The sequence below is a fragment of the Talpa europaea genome (genome assembly GCF_964194135.1).
Source record: "Talpa europaea genome assembly, chromosome: 1".
Taxonomy (NCBI): Eukaryota; Metazoa; Chordata; class Mammalia; order Eulipotyphla; family Talpidae; genus Talpa; species Talpa europaea.
In genome coordinates, this window is record NC_140073.1 from 136,233,191 (window position 1) to 136,257,369 (window position 24,179).

General features: G+C 39.1%; 1 protein-coding gene across 1 annotated transcript in view; it reads right to left on the reverse strand.

Annotated features, from left to right (window-relative positions):
- PLEKHM3 (pleckstrin homology domain containing M3) overlaps positions 1–24,179 on the reverse strand; it is a gene marked incomplete at both ends in the record, with an annotated part of 158,793 nt that overhangs the window by 10,145 nt on the left and 124,469 nt on the right. Inside the window, one exon of the mRNA XM_084249105.1 lies at positions 13,488–13,645. Within this exon, the coding sequence (XP_084105231.1) occupies positions 13,488–13,645 (158 nt within the window). The remainder of the gene's footprint in view (positions 1–13,487; positions 13,646–24,179) is intronic.

Sequence of the window (24,179 nt, forward strand, 5' to 3'; positions counted from 1 at the left end):
AGTCAGAAGTGCGGGAGGGTGAGAGAATTCACCAGAGCCAGAGTGGGGAACAGAACAGGCAGACTGAGGAAATACACTGCTGAGGGGAGCAGCGGGTGGGCAGGAGAGGTCTGTCATGCCATGTGGGATCGAACCAGCACTGCAGAGGCTGCGGGCAGCCTCGCAGCCCAGCGCTCAAACGCTGAGCCACTAGGGGAGGCCCACCACTGCATATCTTTATCTTAAATAAGAAAAAAAATAGGTATGCATACCATCAACTTATTTTAAAAATTCATGTTATGGTTTTATTTATAAGATTTATTTAAAATGAGATGCATCTTTGGGGGTCAAGGACTAATCCTTGCTTCAGATATTTGATGAACATCATAGATTCTTGTTCATCTTTATATGGTGATAAAGGTATTATACAACTTAGGTGGGTTAAACTAATATAGACTGATTATTTACATGTTGATAAAATTAAGAAATGTGATTATATTGTTTAATAATGCATAAACATTTAATAATTAAAAATATCCTACTTTGCATGAACCATGCATATATTATCTTGGAAAAACATTGCAATAATGCTTAAGACCTGGTATAGATAGCATTAAATGAGGGAATGTTACAGGGCCTGTATGGAATTAGCTCAGGACATCTTTTACCCCTAACAGGAAGAAGACAAACAATATATGTTTAACAGTCCTTTCATTCAGTGAGAGCATTACTTGGAACTTTTATTTCCACTCTGCATATTAGTAAAAGTTTGATAGAACCGATAATCAGAGTAATAAAAATAGTTTTGCTTTGTACAGATACAGAAGTAGTAAGTAGACATGGAAGATATATGTAAGTCACTGAAAACATTTCATGTACGTTCATAATAGGGTGGAGAAGTTTAGATGCTAGTATATCAACAAAGAAAACTCTCAAAGGGAGAATTTAAAACATAGTCGCTCCCTGGGGGAGGCCAATAGGAGCCTTCAGCTTGGTTCTGGTTAGCAACATGCTCTGCTAACTCAAAACTAAGCCTTTTCTCTTTCATTGTTTCTTGGTGATGGCCTAGGCAAGCTCTTTAGATCCCTCAGTGAGGAAAAACTGAACTAAGAAACTTCTGGGGACAGAAGGGTTCAGTACTGCTCTTAGGTACTATGTAAGTATTGCCTCTGTGTATCTGAAGTATGATCTTGTGGAAGCCTAAGGAAGGGAAAGTCATCTTCCTCACTTTAACAAACTCACATCATTTCTGTTACTAAATTTCTAGTCTCGTGTCTATTTTATGATTTTCCAGAAAATCCATGCTTCTCCTCAGGTTACCTCAAACCTCACTACCTACCCTTACCCCATCCCACCTCTCCCTGCTCACTCACAGCCCCTCCCCTGTTTTCCCCACTTGCCTAGGAAAATCTGTCTTTTTTTATTCTCAATTTTGAAATTTTCCTTTGCAGTCATTGATGGAGGCTGCTTTCTACTTAAGTCTTTTATGTTTTCTTTCCACCATCCCCCAACATTCAAGGTCAAACTCCACTTTTCAGTTATATCAGTTCAAGTTAGTGGCTTCCAAAGTTTCCAGTGTAGTCTTTGAAACAGCGACTGGTTCATTACCTGCAAGTCAGTCTATTATGTTATTGGCTTCATGAAAGACAGGTCCATGTTTCTGTTTCTCACATGAATTACTACTTTCAAAATAATGTCTTTCCCTGATTTATCTTCATAAGTTTATAAAATTTGTCCATTAATTTGTAAGGACCTCCCTGCGTCTGCTCCCGCCTGCCCCCTCACCCCCCCCACCCCCACCTAGCAGCAGTCACCAGGTAAGGGTGGGCAGTAGTCGTCACCCTCCAGGCTGGCTGGAGGCCACTTTCTTTTCAGGCCACTGCTCTGACAACGGGGAGCAGCAGAGAGAGAACCACACTGGGTTTCAGCTGTATGAGTTTCCCTAGCTGTGAATGGGGTGTTGGGTGCAGTGCTGATTTCCACAGGGGATGTTAGGGGTGACGATGGCTGGGGAAGGCTATATGTTGCAGAGGTGGGAGTAACAGGGTGGTGGCTGCTAAGTTCTCCTCATCCCCCACTCTACAAAGGTTTCAAACTCTGAAATCATTCAGTGCAAATATTTTTTTAAAGATTTATGTATGTATGTATGTATGTATACATGAGCTGAGTATGTTTGTATGTATGTATGTATACACGAGCTGAGTATAGGCCAGAGGTATGGGGGCTGAGTAGATTCACCCTAGACAGAGTGGGGATCAGAAAAGGCAGACTGACTGAAATACACTGCTGAGGGGAGCGGTGGGTGAGACAGGAGAGGTCTGTTGCGCCATGTGGGTCACCTCCGGCCAGGATTGAACTTGTGGCTGTAGTGGCTGCTGATAGCTTCATAGTGCTGAGACTTAATCCCTTGTACCACCTGGAAGGCCCCAGTGAAAATATTAATAGAAACTTTTGTGCAGCGTGTGAACACCTATGGACCACGTCTTGAACTCTATTTTAAGTACTTTGAAAGCACCAGTAACTGCACAGTTGATTATTAATGGCAGCTATAGATAGCATATGCAGATGTTTCCTGATGCAGCACAAAGTGACTATATGGAAGAGGTTTAATAAAGATAGGATTATGTACTTTAGGTATTGAGATAAAAACAAAAAGACTTTTTTAAAGACAACTTTAACAAGACATTACTATCTATACTCCCATAGTTGGATGAGAAAAGTCTCAGAATATCATAAATATACTGACAAAATCAACACTCTATTGTACCTTTTGTAATTCTAAGGAATAAAACAGTTCATTTCAGAACATACTGCTCAGTCTGAAAAGTCAACATTTTTTTATATAGAAAGGTAAATACTCTTTCTCTTCTCTATTGTGTATTCAGGTTACTTATTTACAGTCCCATGGGGAAGGAAAAAAACCACACACTAAAAAATGACCTAAAAGATGTTTTGAAAATTAAATTATTGGAACAGCTTAGCAAAGCTCATATTTTTGACATTAAAGCTTCCATTGGGCCAGTAAAACACATCTGTCCCTAACATATGTAGGAGGCTAGCTGTCACCCAATAAAGTCCCATATTTTGGTAATGCCTACATTTAAATAGACAATTTCCCTGAAATTAGTTTAAAATCTATTTAAAGTAAAATATGCTAACAAATTTAAGTTTGAAAGAACAAAAATAAAGCAGACTCTATTCATTCATGAATTATATACTGAGTATTTACTATGTACTGTTTACGATGCAGTGAATGAAGCGGTAAGCAAAACAGAAAAATCCATTTTCTCATGGGGCTTTACAATCTTTCATAATGGTGGATTGAATCACAATTTAAATTTACATTTTAAGCCTTTTGGGTAAACTGTATCAAAACAGTCAACTTCACTGAAAACATCCTGACAGACTAGCAAACAGACTAACAAAATGCTAAGCCATGAAGTTGAAGTAAATTTTCTGTCCTCATCAGGAGCTTAAAACAGTGCCCTGTGTCTGTAGGTGGGGGTGACTTATGGAAGGTCAAACAGCAAATTAGTGGCAGAGTCAGGAACTGTATTTAGACTTTTGTATTTCTAGTGGAGTAATCTTTCTGTGGACGAACCTGCCTCTTTATTAAATAGGCCTTAATAATTTTAAAACCAATTAAATTTACCCATCAATAAAAGTTTATAGATTAAATGTGGTTTGTATATGTGATAAAAAAGCTGGATATAAAATTAGGTATTCAATATGACCTTAATTTTATTAAAAAACACATATACATATAGAGGTATTGGAAATTTTTTCTTTATATTTGTGTATTTTTAACATTTTCTATAATGATGATGAGTTAATTTTATAGTTAGAAAGTTAAACTATGAGTTAAACAATGATGAATTTTTTTTCTCCCTTCCACCAACAAAAAAATTAGGTTGTCTGAAATGCTTACAGATAAGATAGTTACCACACTATGAGTCAGGCACCTGACTAGAAGCTTGGTCAGAAGTGTGTCTAGGTGGAGATGACAAGTCATCTATTCACATGGCCAATGGCCTCAAAAAATAGTCTCGGCCTCAAGCTGCTAGGGTTGTATTTATAAATGTACCGTATTTATCAAGGGAATGGCATATGTGGTCAGGTCAGCCCTGAGGATTTCACAAAAGTCTCCTCTGTGCCAGCAGGCATTCTGAAACATTTGGACATCTGAATATAGGAGCCACCAGGCCAAGGTGAACTGTTATTTACCAAGTTACTCTTTCACCAAAGTTTAAAAGCCAAAAAACTAGCATTGTGCTAGAGTTTTTTCTTTATCAAGGAGAACTTTTATGGACACAATAAATACATTTAAGAACGGGCAGTCATATAGAAGAGTGGAATTCCAGTTTGTGCAAGTCACCACCTTGCTTCTTTAGGGGGTAGCCTTCCCACCCCCTAAAATGCCGACATGGTCTCCATCGTCTCTTCCATCGCTGATAGTTTATGATTCTAGAACCCCAGCCAGGAATCCTGTTCCTGATGATCACTGTGAAGGGATCATGGAGAAAATCCCTCAATATGTTCCTCGTCGGTATCAAAAAGAGAAAAGAACAAAAAGCAGAGAGTAACAAATGGTTGCTCAGCAGAGGTACCTAGGAAGAGGAGTCCCAGTTTCCTCTAGCTGTTTCAAGGATCCCACACCTCATTACAACACTCACTGAGTGGCTGCTTCCCAAGAAAAGCCACAGAAAGGAAATATCATTAAAAAAGCGTATATACACCGGGGAAGCGCCTCCCCTCCCCGCTGCCCGACCAAGCCAGGGCTGTTGTTCCCCATTGTTGAACAGGATGTAGCAGGACTGCCAAGCGCAGCCCACAAACCTGCTAATTAGGTGCACTGACAGTGTTTGTTTTGGAACCATTTACCAACAAAGGAATGTGTCAGGCTGATTAGTGAGAAAAGGGTATGTAATGTATGTGTATTTGAGTCCAGATGAGGGCATAATCCAGGTATTCAGTCTGTTTGTGCAAGGACTCACAAAAAACAAAGGCTGAACAAATAGGAAGCCACAGGGAAAGACCAGCTTCTGGGCAGTTCTTCTCTTCAGGAGTTTTATTTGACTCCCCCCACCTCGGCAGAAAACCTTCCTGTCTAAACATGAAACTCTATTTCAAAAAATAACAAACTCTAACTGGCTTCCCAGAAAAATGGAAGAGTCTTTGAAAAGTTGCTGGCAAATCTGGAGTCTGATGATTTTCCAGGCACATAAAGAAGTGACAACTTTAGGCAAGGCTCTAGCCACATGTATTCTCTGTGGAACCTTCTTTATGCCCCATGCTCACATGGACAAATCAAAGGGAACTAGGGCAACAGAAAACATAGCTCTTAATGGGCCAGCTGCTTAAGTTGTGCTGAGCAAAACTGTGCATCTCAGCATCTTCTATGTGAAGAAGTAATTCTATACTTTATAATAAAGCACTTTCTTTCTCTTACACAAACCACCAGATTTGACTGCCATTGGCAATTCGAAGTATCAAGCCTACATGAAGCTCAATGAAGAGCAGAAAGTGCCAAGGCAAAGGCTGAAGTCCATGCCCCAACAAGTCCAGGTCCTCAGGGGCGGGGTGGTAGGGATTACAACAAAATGCAAAATGACAAAGACCAATTCAAAAGGTCAGATGTGTTGGGAGGCGTCTCCATGTTCCTCAGCACAAACTGGACATTTCTGGAGCTTGGCCAGATGGATGAAGCAATGGAGCTTGAACTAAGTTCTTTGGGACGCCCCTTTTTTGTGAGCTAACCTGACAAAATAGATTTTTAAAATGAAAAAGAGGGTAAGTCTTGTTAGAAACCGACTTACCTGGACTTTTGGATGAGGCTAGTGTTCTTTCTGAATAAACAGATGTAAAAAAAATGCTCTTTAAATGTGTGCAGATTGAGGCCTCCCTTGGTGGCACAGATGGTTGAGCGCACGCTGTGAGGCTGTCCACATCCTCTGCGGCGCTGGTTCAATCCCGGTTCGATCCCGGCTGGCCGGCGAGGGTCCCACATGGCACAGCAGACCTCTCCTGTTGCGCCTGCTGCTCCCCTCAGCAGTGTATTTTGTCAATCTGCCTGTTCTGTTCCCCGCTCTGTCTCTGGTGAATCCTCTCACCCTCCTGCGAATCTGGCCTGTTCCCCAGCTCTTGTATAAATAAATAAATCTTTAAAAAACATTAATGTGTGCAGATTGGATATGGTGTCTGAGTATGTTGACTCCACTGGGTAGAGTTTGGTGTTGATAAGTTCAAGGTCCTGAGAACAATCTTTATTTCTTGGTAGAGGGGAGGGAGTGGTGAACAACCATATGTGAAGGAAAACTGGCAAGTAAAGCTTTCTGAACCCCCTTTAAAAAGACAAGTAACTCTTTCAAAAGAGTGACTGCTGAGCAGCAGACGCCCCTTAATATGGGAGGAACACCTCCTAGGATTCCTTCCCGAGGGCAAGTTAACACTGTTGACTCACATCAGGGAAATACTTCAACCCTAGGTCAGTTTTCAACCTTCTATATAACACTGCTGTGTTACTTCTGACTGGTACTCTGACCTCTAGCTTCCTAAGGACTATGTTCCCCTTTGCAATCTTTATATATAATGTAATTGACATGGATAACTGAAGAGAGATAATTAACGTGTAACAGTTTTAGGACGATAACACGATGATTTCATATATGTACCTATTGTGAAATAATTACCAGTAAGTTGAGTTAACAGCCATCACCTCACCTCAGATCTTTAAAAAGATCTGATCTCTTAGAAACTTTCAAACATATAATACAGCATTGTTATCTTTAGTCACCATGCTGTAATTACATTCTCAAAACTGAGTTATCTAATAACTGGAAGTTGGTACCTTTTGAAAACCTTCACCTATTTTGCTCAGCGCTGCAGCCCACGGCTCCCCTCCCCAGCCTCTGGCAGCCAACAAATTGTTCTCTGTATCTGAGTTCAGTTTTTTTATATTCCATATATAAATAAGATCATACAGGGTTTGTCTTTCTGTCACTGATTTATTTCACTTAGTACAAGTATTTTATTTATTTTTTTAAAGATTTATTTATTTATGCATACAAGAGCTGGGGTACAGGCCAGAGTTGACGGGGGTGAGAGGATTCACCAGAGACAGAGTGGGGAACAGAACAGGCAGACTGACTGAAATACACAGCTGAGGGGAGCAGTGGGCAAGTCAGGAGAGTCTACTGCGCCATATGGGTTGCTCCCCAGCTGGGGATTGAACTTGTGTTGCAGAAGCTGCGGCTTGTGCCACCATGGAGGCCCCAGTGCAAGTATTTTAAATTCTCTTAACTAATCAGTTCTTTAAAAAGCCTTGTCAGTGTTCTTAATGAATGCACATCTGCTTGGGGGCCAAACAATGTTTATGGAATGCCTACTATATGGAAGACACCAAATTCAATATTCAGTATAATTTTCTTACAGTACACCCTATATCTAAATCCAACCCCAGTGGTATAGGGGTCATAAGGTCTTCAAGAGCAATGCTTTCCATATTGGAAAGGCTGTGGGGAAGATTTGTATGTCACATGAAAAAAATCAGCAGAGCCAAATGGATCAGACAGAAAAGATGGGCCTGATTCATGGTAGATGGTGTATTTTGTCAGTCCCATGTTAAAATGCATGTTGAGTGTTTTTAAGATGAAGTGTTTATGTACTTGGGATATGGAAGCATTTCAAGATTCAGGAATGGCATCTTCACAGCAATGTGTGAGGTGGGATGGTCTTCTAAGCAGCATTATGTTCTTAATAAGGAGAGAAGATTAGGGCTATGCAGCAGTGTCAGAAAGCAAGCTGGATAAGAGACAATTTAAGGATTTTTTTTTAAAAAATCTAAGTCTGGGATCATTTTGTGGATTTATATGACTTTTGCTTTTATAGAAGTTTTCCTGTAAGTCAGAACATTATCAGTCTAATCTTCCTATTTGTAATTCTGAAAAGTTAGAGCCCTTATTTCTTATTCTCAGTCAAGGAAGGCATGCTTTGTCATTTTTATTTCTTTAGGATGTGGAATTTTATCATTGTTTTAACAGACTGTTACTCTCTCCCAAAGCTGTGTGTTTTTGTTTTAGTCCTCTAGGAGGGTAAATGTTGGATTAGGCTTAAGTAAAGCAGTCTTACAGTTCTGGATCTTCCTACTGTATTTAAAATTTGGATATTAGTGTTTTTCCATTTAGGTTAGAGGAGGTAACCAATTAGGTTAGACAGAGAGGTAGAACTACATTTATTTGTGTTTAAGAAGAAAGACTATCTCATGATAAAATTGTCAGCATTATCTTCTGCAGTGTATCCCAGTGCAACACAATGGGGTGTGCCTGGGAAGCCGGATGAAGGCACAGCTTCAGCTCCCACACCCACTGTTTGGCCAGCCCGTCCTGCGCCCTGCGAAGCATGTAGAGAGATGCAAGCTCTGCTGTGTCTCCTTCCTGCCCCAACAGCCCTTTGGCCATTTTACAAAAGAAAGACACATCCTCCCTCACCACAGCACAACTTGAAGTGTAAAAACTTCCAGGATATCAAATAAAGGGAGAGTTCAAAATTAAATTTAGAGTTATTATTTTGGGGGATTTGCTAATGATGAGGTACATAAATTTTTCAATTTTTTTGGGGGGGTATGCTGCAAAAAACATTTGATGACCACAGGTACAGAATAAACAGCAAAATATAATGAAGAAAGCATGGATTGTAGAGTCAGATATATTTGGGTTCATGTTTTGTCCTTATCTCTTGGGCCAAGTTAATTGCCTTCTCTGAACCTAGGTTTCTGCATAATTAAATTGGAGGTCACAATATTTCCTCAGAGGACTGGCATAAAAATTAAATGATGAGATATGTAAATTGCTGGCACTAGTACTAGTAAATATCAGCACCATTCCCCTACAATCCAGCACATTCTCCATGGCTGCCAGATGGTATTCTAAAAATTAATGCTCAGGCTATATTTTTAAATTACATATTCATGAACTTTCCTTCTGCATAACAATTACTAAGTAAAAGAAAGCCAGAATGAGCTGACCACTGTCCCATAGATAGCCCTTATCAGACAGACATGTTGAAACCTAGCACATTCTAATACAAGAAAAGTAACTTCGCGGTGGAGAAATCTAACACACACACTGCAGGGGAAAGCCTGTTGGTAGGATACCCTGTAATATAATGTGCTGAGAATGGGACCTTACCTCCATGGTCTTCCTTCACAAACCCAGAAAACCCAGTGTAATTATGAGAGGTTTAGTTAAGAGAAAAACAACAACAGTTATATCCCAATAGAGGGTTTCCGCAAACTATTGACCAGTACTCTTCAAAACTGTCAAGGCCATAAAAACAAAATCTAAGCAACTGTCACAGCCAAGAGAAATTAACACAGCCTCGGGAGATGAGACAGCCTAATGCAAGGTGGTATACTGGAACAAAAAGACACTATCTGTATTGTCTTCACTGTTTTTCTGTAAATCTAAAATTAATTTAATAAAGTTAATTACTACTGTTCAGCTTTGATCTGACAGTAAACTGTTGAGTTGGATGAATTGTTCTACTTTAACAGACTTTATTTTTCAGAACAGTTTTAGACTTACAGAAAAAATGAGCAGGTACTACTGAGTTCCCATTATTACTGTCTTCTCAGTGTTTCCTATTATCAACATCTTGCATTTGCATGGTACATTTGTTACAATTAATTAACCAACATTGACATGTTATTATTAACTAAAATCCACAGTTTAAATTAAGGTTCATGTGGTGTTGTATACAGATCTGTGAGTTCTGACAAATCTACTCTGTTACAGAATCATATAGTACAATATCACTGTGCTAACAATCTGGTGTGCTTTGTCTACTCATCCCATCTACCCCTGGTAATCACTTATTTATTTATTTTTTACTTTCTCTAGTTTTTCCTTTGTCAGAATTTCATATAGTTGAGACCTCCCTGGTGGCACAGGAGTTAAGTCTCAGCACTATCAAGATATCAGCAGCCACTGCAGCATGAGTTTGGTCCCCGGCCAGGGAGCTGACCCAACATGATGCAGCAGACCTCTCCTGTCTCACCCGCTGCTCCCCTCAGCAGTGTATTTCTTTTTTTTTTTTTTTGGTGGTATTTTTTTTTAATTTTAGAAGTAATTAATTCACTGTCTATATTAATTCTAATTATGCTTCATATTGCCCTTCAGCAGTATATTTCATTCAATCCACCTGTTCTGCTCCCCACTCTGTCACTGGTAAATCCTCTCACACACACCACCCGCACCTCTGGTCTATACCCCAGTTCTTGTATGCATACATAAATAAAAATAAATCTTAAAAAAATAAAAGAATGTCATATAGTTGTAGTTATATAATATGTAGCCTTTTCAGATTGGTTTCTTTCACGTAGTAATATGCATGTAAGATTCCTGCATGCCCTTTTGGGCTTCATAGTGCATTTCTTTTATTGGAAAATGCTACTCATTGTGTGGATACACCACCTGTGGAAGGACATCCTTGTTGTCCTGGTTTCAATTTTTGGTGATTTTCAATAGAGTTGCTTATAGACATCCTGTGCAGGTTTCTGTGTGGATATGAGTTATTTAGAAGTATATTTAATTGCCAAATACTTTAGAATTTTCCCGGTATGTCTCTGCTATTGATTTCTAGTTTAATTTCACTATGGCCTGAGAGCATACTTTGCATTTCTATCTATTAAATTTGTTTAGATACATTTTATGGTCTAGAATGTGGTATCTATTGGTAAATGTTCTGTGTGAGCTTGAGAAAAATGTATATTCAATCGTTGGATGAAAAATAGGAATTGACATAGATCTCAACTAAAGCCAATTGATTGAAAGTGCTTTCAGTTTAACAATATACATTTACTGATTTTTTGCCTGCTGGATCTGTCAGTGACTTGATAGGGTGTTGAAGTTTCTAATTATATTAATGTATACATGTAATTATATATTATGTGCTATGCATATATGGTTATATATAGATATAAAGAGTGGGTACATATATTTATTTATAAAATAGTGGATTTGGGTTTTTTCTGTTACTGTTCTTTAGTTTTTCCCTCTATCTCTTTGGAAACCTCACTCTTTATCATTAAGTAATGCCCTTTTATGAAGCATTGGTGTTTTTAAGAGATTCAATAATATTCACTGGTGTAGTCATTTGACTTCTTTATGGGAAGATTTAAAAATTACTAATTCAATTTCTTTGAATTAGTAAATGGGCCTATTCATATTTCTATTTCTTCTTGAGATAGTTTTGTTGATTTGTCTTTCTATGAATGTGTTCATTACATCTAAATTGTCTACCTTGTTGACATGAAGTTGTTTACAGTATCTCTATATAATTCTTTCAATTGCTATACCATTTTCACTCCTTGTTTTGGTAATTTGTATCTGCCTTCTTAATTTCTTGGTCAGTCTAGTTAAAGGTTTGTTAATTTTGTTGATCTTGACAAAGAACCGATTTGTGGTCTCATTGATTTATTGTTTTGCTGTTCGCTATTTCATCAATATCTGCTCCAATCTTTATTTCCTTCCATCTGTTTGCTCTGGGTTTTTTTGCTTTTCAGTATCTAGTTTAAGGGGGAAATTTTAGGTTATTCATTTGAGGCCTTTTTCTTTTCTGATATTGGATTTATAGCTATCTACACTTTAAACATTAGTTGTATTGTGTACATTTTAAAATATTGTATTTCATTTTGAAATATTTAAAAATTTCTTGTTACTGTTTTTTTCTTTGACCCATGAGTTTTAGAGAGTATTGTTTAATTTCCAAATATTTTGGGGTTTCTCCTGTTTTTTTCTTTTACTGGGGATCTTAATTCCATGTACCAAAGAGCATACATGGTATGTGTTCAGTCCTTAAAAATTTATTGAAACTTGTTTTGTGGCCTAGCATATGATTTATTATTCAGTTGGAAGCATTGAAAAATATAATTTCAATGTCTTTAACAAACTTTTTTACAGTGATATCATTCACATACCATAAATATCACCCTGTAAAGTATACAATTCACTGTTTTCTAGTGTACTCACGAGACTGTGTAAACATCACCACAATGGAATTTCAGAACATTTCATTACCCCTTAGAAGACTCTCTACCCACCAGTAGTTAATCTATTTTCCCCTTACTCAAGGCACCAGGTAACCACCTAATAGGCTTTGTCTCTATGGATTTACCTATTTAGGACATTTCATATAAAGAGAACATTAAACATGCGGCCTTTTTTTTTTTTTTAAATCTGGGTTCTTCATCTAGCATAATGTTTTCAAGGTCCATCTACACTGCAGTATATTTATGCCTTTCAGGACTGAATAATATTCCATTGTGTGGATATACCACATTGTCTCATACATTCATCAGCTGATGGTCATTTATGTTATTTTCACTTTGGGGCTACGACAAATACTGTTGTTAGGAAATTCGTACAAATTTTTATCTGGTGCACATTTTTTAAGAAGTATATAATCTCTAGGCTATGAGTTAAGTACCTGTTGCTCGGAAACGGGGTGGGGGGTGAAGAGAGAGAGAGAGAGAGAGAGAGAGAAGGAGAACACACATGTTAGAGACAGACAGAGACAGAGACTGACACTATGTGTCTATGTGTCTGTCTTTCTCTGTGTGTGGCCAACCCAAGTTCCTGAATATTTACAAATAGTCTCTGGGTATAAGAAGAGGCCTGAAGGGCTGAGTCAACTCTTAATGGCTTAGCTCTACCCTACATGCTTCAACTTTCCCTGGCTACATGCCTTACCTTCTGTTCTGAACCACATGTAAGTGAGCCCTGCAGGGTGGGAAATGAGCCATGACATTCATGCCCAAAGAAGCCAGTACGCATACACACAGCGTATATTCCTATTATGCTTTGGGGATGAAAGGAAAAGTGATATGTATCATTTTGTGATTCAAGTAAAGCTATAGTGAAAATCCTGTTCTCAAGTTGGGGGAACAAAAATCATCCATCAATCAATGAATGTGATGATACCCAAATACTACTTTGGTCAGAAAAATAATCCCACATAAACCCCCACTTTTCTCTCCTTTGGGTCCTAAAACTTTCATCACTATACTGCAGTGCATCTGTGGAGAGAAGCGTGTGGTTAGCCAGACAGTTATTCACCAGCGTCCTCTACTTTTATTCCTCGCTGTCGGTTCAGTTTAGGCCTGTTCTCTGAGATTGCAGCTTCCCATTCCCTATCACTTGAACCTGAAATGGTTTGAGCATCCTTCCTCCCCGATCTGCCTTCAAAACAAGAATCTGAACACTCCTTGTCACCTAAAAAGGGAGAGCGAGGTGATGTTTCTTTACAACACTGTAATCTCATTCTCGATAAAGGTTGTGAAGAGTAGGAAACAAATAAAGGAAACCAAGGGGTAAAAGTGTTCTCCGAGAAGAAGGAAAATCAGATCCAGGACAAAGAGAGACAGGACTTGACTAAAACTTGGTCTGATCTGGCCAAATAGAACGACATAGGACATATTCAGGCATACTTTTAAAAGACAAGATATTCTGTACCTGCTTGTTGAAATATCCTCAAAAGGGTAGAGAATCTCTCCATTGTTACAGATTTCACAGATGAACCCCTTCTGGCTACAAAGACTGCAGCTGTACACGTGTGAGGTGGCAAATTTAATGACCTTGCCCAAGAATGGAGCCAGCTTCCCCTCTATCACCTGCGGAAAGAGAAATGGGCCAGGGAAGTCAATTCATTGAGAACAGAAGTCTTGCAGACGCAGAAGGACTGGAATTCCTTTCCTTCACACAACAGGAAAACCTCTAATTATAATTTCTCAGCAATACTGAGAAAGAAAAGACATGGTATTTTGGTTCCAAAAGAACTCTCTGGCTTAAACCACTGGAGGTTGGAAAAATGAAGATATTGAAACTTTTTTTATTCCTTTTTCTTCACATGGTATAAGGGGACTAAGGACCAGCAAATGGAGAACTCTACTCTCATAGACCAACTTGATAGTTTTGCTGTGGTATAGAGGAGTATGGTGGATTCCCCAAAGTAACCTGGAAACATACTGGGCAAATAAAATGTAAAATTTTATATTACACATTCAGTAATACCTTTTCTCTGGAGTGTTAATGGGGTAGTTTTTTTCACCATCTCCTCCAAGAACATAAAAGATATGGAGAAAAGCAGGTTCTTTTGCTTCTGGTAAGTATAATAACATAAAGAAGCTGCAATTTGGCAACTCAAGGGCCATATCCAGTCTGAACATTTTTTTTTTAAATCTCTTAGTGTTTAAAAAATGAGCCAATTTAATAATTGGGAAATTTCACATAAAAATCCATATGTTTGGCTTCTTTTAGAGAATCATTATATACAGCAAAATGAGGCCTGACTTCATGATGATGAGCCTGACTCCAAGGAGGGATCGCTCCCTCCCATGAAGGCATCACCTCTCCGGTGATAGGGGACCCCACACCCCTACTGAATGCATCTGCCTGCCCTCCCCCACAGTTACCTGCAGGCCCATACACATGCCTAAGGTTGGGACTTGTGGTCGGTCCGACCCCTCCATGCTTAACCAACATTGCATGTGCCTCAAAGACATCAGCAGTTCATACCCTGACAAGATAAAATCTGCTGCTCTCTCCCTTATGAACACATTCCTCTACATGCTGATTTTGATAGAATACGAAAAAAATTATATTTGGAAATAGTTGGATACTTTCAAATTAATACACAGTGGAAATGTCAATTTTACATACAAATGATATCTGAGGGAAATAGAATAAGTTATACCCAGAGAGAATGCCAGTATGATTAATGCCAGTACCAACATGAGTAAATACTAGAGACTGATGAAACAAAAATAAAAGACTACAAGGAAGGTAATGATCTATTTTGCTAAAAAAGGAGCTAAATGTAACAGTAGAGATGAAAACTGAGGTGGTTTTCTTATTGTGAAACAATCTCATGAGTGTTTTAAAAGTGAAGCTAGGGCCTCCCTGGTGGTGCAAGGGGTTAAACATAGCACTGTGTAGTTGTCCGCAGCCTCTGCAGCGTGAGTTCAATCCCTGGCCAGCCAGGGAGCTACCCACATGGTGCAGCAGACCTCTCCTGTCTTGCCCACTGCTCCCCTCAGCAGTGTATTTCAGTCAGTCTGCCTGTTCTGTTCCCCACGCTGTCTCTGGTGAAGCCTCTCACCCACCACACCTCTGGCCTGTACCCCAGTTCTTGTATGCATAAATAAATAAATCTTTAACAAAAAAGAAAGAAAAAACTGCTTAAAAAAGTGAAACTAGACCACTTTGTACATCATATTAAAAAATTAACTCAACGTGGTTTAAATACTTGGACATGAGACCAGAAACCATAAAATTCATAGGCAAAAACACAGAGAAAATACTCCACGGCACTGACTGCAGTGATGTCTTTGGGGACTTATCTCCAATGGCAAGGAAAACATAAGCAAAAATAAACAAATGGGAATGACTACATCAAACTAAAAGGCTTTTGTGCAGTGAAAGAAATTACCATTAAAATAAAAAGATATCCTGCCAAATGAGAGGAAATATTTGCACATCATATATCTGACAAAGGGTTAATATCCAAGAACCACACAGAACTCACAGAATAAAAAAACAATCCAATCACGAAATGGGCAGAAGAGTTAAACAATTCTCCAAAGAAGACATACAGATGGCCACAGGCACACGAAAAAATGTTCATCATCACTTATCGTCAGGGAAATGCAAATCAAAGCCACAATGAGATATCACCTTGCACCTGTGAGAATGGCCCATATCCAAAAAAACAGAAACAATAAATGATGGCAAGAGGGTGGAGAAAAAATAACCTGTGTACACTCTTGTTGGGAAAGCAGACTGGCCCGGCTCCTATGGAAAACAATATAGAGTTTCCTCAAAATATTAAAAATAGTTCCACAGTATGAGCCAACAATTCCACTCCTTGGTATTTATCCAAAGAATGCAAAAACACTAATTCTAAGTGATGCATGAATTCTATGTTCATTGCAGCACTATTTACAGTAGCTAAATTATAGAAACAACCTAAGTACCCAGAAGCAGATGAGTGGAATACTACTCAGCTCTAAAAAAAAAAGAGATGCCATACTGCCATTTCTGAGAACATGGATGGAACTGGAGGGAATTATGGTAAGTGAAATAAGTTAGAAGGATAAAAACAAACACTGGATGATTTCACTTATGTAGAATATAGAGAAAACAAAGGAACTTACAAAACTAAACCAAATCAGACCCTATAGATATTAACTGGAGAGCTGAAGCTACTGCAGTGGGAGAGTGGGAATGGGGACAAAGGGATGGGGGACATTGGTCCTGGTGAGGACTATGGGTATTTTGGTAGTGGGTGTGGTGTGATAACAGAGATCTGAAGCGATGTGAACTTATTTCCCTTAAATCATATAGTTTTGTAAATCAATGTTATTAAAAAACAAACAAGCAAACCAAAACTCTAGGGAAGAGAACAAGTTGGAAAAGCAAGTCTCTTACTTTGTATATAGTTTGTTTTTGCATTAAAAAAATATGTACTATTGTTGCTAAGATGTAGTCGGTGAACAGAAAAATTGGGCTTTCTATAAGAATGGACTATTCTTAAAGGGGGTAGATATTATGCAGGCTTTTTTTTTTTTTTTTAGTCAAGCAAGCACAATTTCCATTATTCGTTAACTTACTCTCCTCTCTATTACTTTCAGAAAGTCATAAATAGACCTACTTTAATTTCTGTTTTCTCAAGGACCATTAAGTCCAATAAACCCTAGTAAAGTGTACTCCTAATACCAACACATGATACATACTTTCTAAGAAATAACCAAATCAAAAACTCACTGACCAGAAAACACTTTCCAATGTGTCATAGGGTTACTGTAGTAACAATACTTCAGCTGAATTTGATTTTACTTATATTACTCTTCCTTGAGCAACCAAGATTAATGATACATTTAAAAAGAGAGGCATTGGGGCCTCCCTGGTGGTGCAGGGGTTAAGACGCAACCTATGAAGCAATCTGCAGCCACTGCAGCACGAGTTCGATTCCTGGCCGGCCAGGGAGAAACCCACATGGTGGGACAGACCTCTCCTGTCTCGCCCACTGATCCCCTCAGCAGTGTACTTCAGTCCATCTGCCTGTTCTGTTCCCCGCTCTGCCTCTGGTGAATGCTCTCACCCCCTGCATCTCTGGCCTGTATCCCAATTCTTACATAAAAATAATCTTTAAAAAAAAAAAGAGAGAGAGGCATCGGGCCTCCCTGGTGGCGCAAGGGGTCAAGCACTGTACTATAAAGCAATCTGCAGCCTCTGCAGCATGAGTTCGATCCCCGGCCGGCCAGGGAGAAACCCACATGGGGAGACAGACCTCTCCTGTCTCACCCGCTGCTCCCCTCAGCAGTATATTTCTGTCAGTCTGCCTGTTCTGCTCCCCACTCTGTCTCTGGTGGATCTTCTCACCCTCTGCATCTTTGGACTGTGCCCCAGCTCCTGTGTGCATAAATGAATAAATCTTTAAAAAAAAAAATAAAAAGAGAGACATTAACAAACTGCAGTCCATTTAGGACAAAACATTAGGATGGTCTGGAAAATAGGCAAGTAAAGGTTGTTTGAAAGTAAGAGATAATAATGAGGACATGAGTATTACCATCTAGAAACTAAGGAGAATATTGGACATAATACATGTAAAGCTTTTTCTCTATCTAGAAGATTTCCTTGGGACAAAGGACAAGAACATTTGAAGTCTTTTGAAATATTTCACCCAATTTACACTGCAGCAATAGATATTAATTCCTATCTAGAGACTTCTTAATAAGTTTTTACAAAAATTTAAAAACATTACCAAATAACCTGATCCATAGCTTCCTTTTATTAAATCTGCACTTATTGTTTAAAGTTTTTCCCCTTAAATAAGCCACTTGCATTTTATTATTTATTTATTTCAATGTTCAACTTTTGTATTTTTTATTAACTATTGATGAAATACTAGAATACAATGACACTTGTGTACATCTGAATTCTCATGAATGCTAATAATTTTTAGGTGATTTGTTTGGGTTTTCTGAAAGTAATAATTTGATCCACCTCTTGTTCATGTTTCATGTCCTATTTCATTATCCAACACACCTAAAACAATATTAAGTAATAATTATGTTACTGGACATTTTGTTCTTTCAATGAGAAACAAATTGGAAATTATGGAGTCTATCAAGTGTGGCTTATTTTATCCATTTAAATGTATACATCTTGTCACTCACCATATTTATTCATTATCTCTTTTATAATAACAGCTTTATTGAGATATAATTCACACACCTATTTAAAGTCTACACTTAAATAGCTATTAGTTTATTCAGGGTTGTATAAAAATTACAATTAACTTAAGAACATTTCATCAACTCTCCCCCCAAACCCTATACCCATTAGCATTGCTCTCCATCCTCTAACCCCCACCTTGCCCCACGTGGTCCCCCAAGCCAAGATAAAGAATGATCTATTTTATGTCTCTATAGATTTATCTGCCACATACATTTCATGTAAATGAAATCATATAGCATGTGACTTTTATTTTGTGACTAGCTTCTTAGCACAAATTTTCAAGGCTCAAGCTGATTTTCTTTTAAATGTCTTTTTTATAAGTCTCTTTTTTACCATCCCTGCCTAGATTAGTAAAATAATTCTCTAGTTTTATTTCTGGACGCCAGCCTTTTTCTTTTGACCCATTTAGCATATGCTAGACATCACCTTCATCATAATCCTCTCTTCCCTCAAATCTTTGGTGAATTCTTATTTTATCATTAATAAATCTTTTTATTCACTCATTTCATAAAGTTACATTGAGCTATTATGTCTCAGATACTTTCTACAAGAGTGAACTAGACAAAAATGGAGCTTACTTTTTGCTCGGTGTGCAAGTGTAAGCTGATCAACACCATCTACTCAAATTTATTTATTTATTTTCTTTTTCTTACTCTGTATCTTCTGTTGTGAGTGTTTCCCTGTGCAGAGTGAGCTTAGACTTGCTCCTGTGCCTGCACCATGTCATTTGCTCTCTCTGGAGTTTCACTTATTTTCTTAACACATATTTAAATTTCACCTAGGTTTCATGATTCATCTATTCTGGCTTGATCTGGAAAGCCATCTTTGGCTATTTTAGCCATCCCGGATCTCTTGTGCATCATATAACTTACTTCTACATCATGTAATTCAATATAGAAGTCGATGCTGTTTTATACTCTGTTATTGTTTAATATGCAACTGTTTTGCTTATCTAACTGTAGAATGAATATATAAAAATGGTGATACTACCTATAAAATGGTGACTTCACTGATAAAAATGACAATTTTACATGGAACAACCTAAGAGAATGTAAATTGCTGGAATGTAAACCTGAGTCTCAAACTTGTCGTAAATACCCTTCTCTGCCAGCACCTAACTTCTTGTTGACTGACCCGAGACAGGAAGAAGGCTTTCCTGTCTCCTTCCTTGGCTGCAGCAGCCATATCTAGGGTTGTCTTTGTGTCATAAACATTTTCAATCATTCTGCCATGTTCGCTGGGGAAGGGCACCAAGAGTGCTTGGAACTGGTGGCAGCTCAGCTATTCAGGGACTCTTTCTGCTTCTGTGTACTTGATTAATTGCTCTTCCTATTTGTCAGCTTAGGTTCATGGCCATGTTTCAAAGGGCTAAAGCTGCTGGATGTTTTTCCTTTGGAAAAGTGAGGTAGTATTCTATAAGTTTATTTTAGAATTTATAAACATTTCTTTAATGTTAAAGGCATAATTTATGCTTATAATTTTCCAGGGGGCACAGATATATTTAGAAGGCTTCCATCTTGTCTCTGAGGACACAGAATCCAGTTATTCTGGCTTCTGGTCCACAGGTTTAATCACTACAAAGAAGCAGCTGTGACATCTCTTAAGGGTTCTTTTAAAAATTAGACATATCTGACACAAGGGGTGAAGCACCGCACCATGAAGCAATCCGCAGGCTCTGCAGCACGAGTTCGATCCCCAGCCGGGGAGCAACCCACATGGCACAGCAGACCTCTCCTGCCTCGCCTGCTGCTCCCCTCAGCAGTGTATTTCAGTCAGTCTGCCTGTTCTGCTCCCCACTCTGTCTCTGGCGAATCCTCTCACCCCCCACATCTCTGGCCTGTACCCCAGCTCTTGTATGCATAAATAAATAAATCTTTAAAAATAAATTTAAAAAATTAGACATATCTTTACTTTGGATACTTATTTTAAAAAGAAATAAAGTGTTCTACCTCCCACATTCTCCTCAGCCCCTACAGTCTTGCAGCTTTCACTCCCACTTTTTTTTTTTTTAAAGATTTATTTATTTATTTATACAAGCACTGGGTACAGTCAGAAGCGCGGGAGGGTGAGAGAATTCACCAGAGCCAGAGCGGGGAGCAGAGCAGGCAGACGGACCAAGGTACACTGCTGAGGGGAGCAGCGGGCAGCAGGAGAGGTCTGGGCGCCAGACCCGATGCCACCCTCCTCCGGTGGCCGGGGAGCAGCTGGGGATTGAACCGGCGATGCAGAGGCTGCAGGCAGCTTCGCAACCCAGCGCTCAACCGCTGCGCCACCAGGGAGACCCTCACTCCCACTTTCTATGGTCATATGCCACAAACACCAGGAAGATGGTAGCCTCAGAGAAGAACAAAGCTCAATGATCCTACAGGCACAGTTAGGGTTGAGGAATGGAAAAAGGCACCCGTCACACTGGAAAATGCCCACAGGCGGGGAAAAAAAGCAGATGACCAACCAGACAACAAGTTGACCTCCAAGTATACAGCCCGAGGGGAGGCAGGCAGCAGAACTCTGCTATGTCAGTCTTAAACCAGAGTATCCCTCGGGTGACAATCGTCCTCAAAGGGGCCCAGCCAGGAGAAAGTTCTACAAACTGTGTATTCAGGTTAGAGTTGATTGCGAGGATTCCCATATAATCAGGACAAAAGTAAACGACAAAAGTACTTCCTTAATAAACTGGCCAAAACTTGTTTAAAAAAAAAAAAATCTAACCACAGTACATTTTTTGCTTCTTGACAACTTGGGTGTATTTTTCCGGTATGCAGTCATTTGATTCATTAGGGAGTCTCCCCGAGAGGCTGACATTACAGAGCTCTCTCTACTCCCTTGGAACTTCGATGTCTCTGGGTACTGTGGGAAGCCAGGCTGCTCTGAGCACGGATTCTAGTTCATCTGCTTTCCAGCTGCAAGACTTTGGCAAGTTACTTAACTATTTCAGTCTCAGTTTCCTCAACTGAAAAATTAGGACAACAGAGTTGTCTCTACCTTGCAGAGTCGAGGGCAGGATCAGATTTAATGAAAGCACCAAACGTAGTATCTGATTTGCAGTAAGCGATTGAGAAATAATATCTTATTATTAGCTTATCTTAATCCAAATAGAAGCTGTCTATGATTTAAACTCATTCCTTCTTTCAAACACTTGAGATTTACTGCAGGGGGAAGAAAAAAAGGTATGAAATTCATGTCATATTTTTTCATATGTCATGTCATTTTAATAGGTATCTAACTATCCCGTGTGGATGGGCCAGTAGAAGTTAATGTCAAGCACTCAAATCCATTTCCCTTTTTATTACTGTAAATACAAGAACAGAACTTCCGTGGGTATATTTACCTTTGCCAGCCAAAACGTTGGGGAGGAGACATTTAATGCACCTCATGGTTTGAATCACTCATGTAAGATAACACCACAGCAATATTTGGAAATTGCCTTTTTAAGTCTTTTTCTACTTGCAATTAAATTGATCACGGGTTAATATAACTTTATAGCAATTCATCAAAAGTCAGAAGGTCATTTCATCTTTGGTATTAGAAAGCTGGTAGTTTGAGTCAACCAGGTGGTTATTTGGCATCACATCATACGTGATGGTAAAATAGATTCTGAAATGAGGTTTCATTATCCCTCCATTTGTTTCCCACAAAGTGCTTGTCTACGTGAACAAATTCATGACAAAGTAATTAGCAGAAAACATATGTAGCTTTCCCTCTAGCTCCTCACCCCTCCCTGCACTCAACCTCCTTCACCTTTTCCATATACCAAATTGCCCTATCTCCTTGAGAAAAGGCAGATGTCCAAAACAGGGTGAAAGAGTTTGTTTCTGTTTTCCATTAAAGTTAATTTCTTGTACTCACAAAGGTACTAGTTTGATTTATTTACTTGGGGAGTGTGCATATATGACTATTTCAGAGGTGCTATACTGACATGGTGTTGAAAGAATATGCACTTCCCTTTGCAACTTAAAATTATGTGTCTTTTTATGGCACTGCAGGACAAAATGCAGCAGTGTGCTGCTGTCTTCTTCCAGACTTTGCTATTTATCACTTTTGCAGTCTCTCTTTCAATTCTTTTCATTCAGTCACTTCAGACCTTACTTTGAGACCTTAAGGAACCATCAGACATCGCTTTCCATGAGCCAACGAGCTTGCCCTGGTTGATAATGGCAGCCCACGAAAGCTGCCCTGTTGAACTCCTAACTCAGGGACATACACATTCCTCCTCTTCTATTCTGGTCAAGATGGTCAGCATTGGAATTTGAGGCTGATGGCTTTCTTGCAGACTAAGACAACAGACTTTATTTGATTTACTTTCTTGCAGACCAATCAAAAATTACAATTAAGTTAAAAAATAACCTAGTGCTGCCTTTTCCAAACCACAGTTTCAGAAACAGCTGCTTATTACTCATGTGTGGCACCAGGAAATTGCAGTGTCATGTTCAAGGTCTGCAGCCAATAGGGATCTGTGGGATTGGGGAAAAGGCACAAATGATTCTTTTATGTTAGTTACCTTCACTCCCTAGGCACGACCACAAAATTCAAGCTCTGCAGGCAGAGAGGGACAGAGCACTAGTAACTTGGACAAGAAAAAGAAAGACAAAGCTCTTTCTCATTGAATTTCTTTATGCATCGGCTAATTCCTTCCCCCTGATTTGCCAAGTTACCTTCCATTTCAATACCAGCATTCCTCAGTCATTGTGCGGCATCTAGATTCTGGACAATTGTTGGGAATACTTTGATGAAGAGGGCTGCTGCACTTGACAAATGGCCCCTTCTCTAAAAGTCTAACCAAAAGACCCCATTCATGTGAAACAAAGCCACTGCCACTCACTAGTAACAAGCTAGCTTGATGAAATGGAAGAATCAAAACTGTCACACTTTGTAAAATGATTTCAAATATAAGTTAGTTTGCTTTGCGTGGCCAGAGGCCCATGGAAGGGCATGCTTGCTGTTTTGCCCCCAGTGCTGTTTCTCAGCACAGCTCTGGGGACAGGGGGCTCTGATGACCTAGGCAGGTGAGCACATAGAAAGTTGGTGAATTCTGCTCCAGGTTGAAAATCTTAACACGCATTGAGACTCTTCTGATTCTTCATTTAATTCCAAATTTTACTCTTTTGCATCATACACCTTTAAAAATAAAACTAAAATATACCACCATATTATTTTTCTTAAAAGTAGAAAATAAAAGCAAATAGGAAATACAAAGTAGAGGAGATTTTCCTGCTTCAAAAGTTGGTTAAAACCCCATTTTCCCATAATTGACCTTATCGTGGCTCAAAGCTGGGATGTTTGTTTATAAACAGAAAACTGTGTCCTCTAATGAGTCGCTCCCTGCCCTTCTTTAGCCGCTCCCGGACTGCTCTAATAGGACTGAGATTTTGGCTAATCAAGCACTTCACAGAGGGTGGATTATGATGTCACCAATTAGCTCTTATCTGATCTCCTTCCAAAGGTGACAGTTTCGACTTAGACTTTGGAAACTGTGGGATAATTTAGTCTGGGTTGATGTAATTGCGCAGATTTGTGAGTGGTTATCATCATTCCTATTCAATTACAGTTAGCTTCCTGCTGGACACTAAGTCATAGGAAATAAAAGATAAAGGCATTTCATTTTCAATGTTCTTCAATGGGTGAATGGCAGAGATGAACCCAAGAACACAATTTTTTTTTATTTTGAAAAATAACTATGGTGGGGCCAGCTTCAGTTTTCCTGCACAACGTCAAGCACCTCAAGGCGTGTGGCCGAGTCAAGCCTCAGCCTTGTGGCACTTCTTTGGAATCTATTTGCAGAGTAACTGCAGCTATGTGGTCCAAATATTGCGAGCCCCCAGACAGACCACACGTAGTTTGCTATATGTGTATTATTTATTGGGAAAACAGATTAAAATGAGACAACTCCAGAAAATTCTCATGGTATGA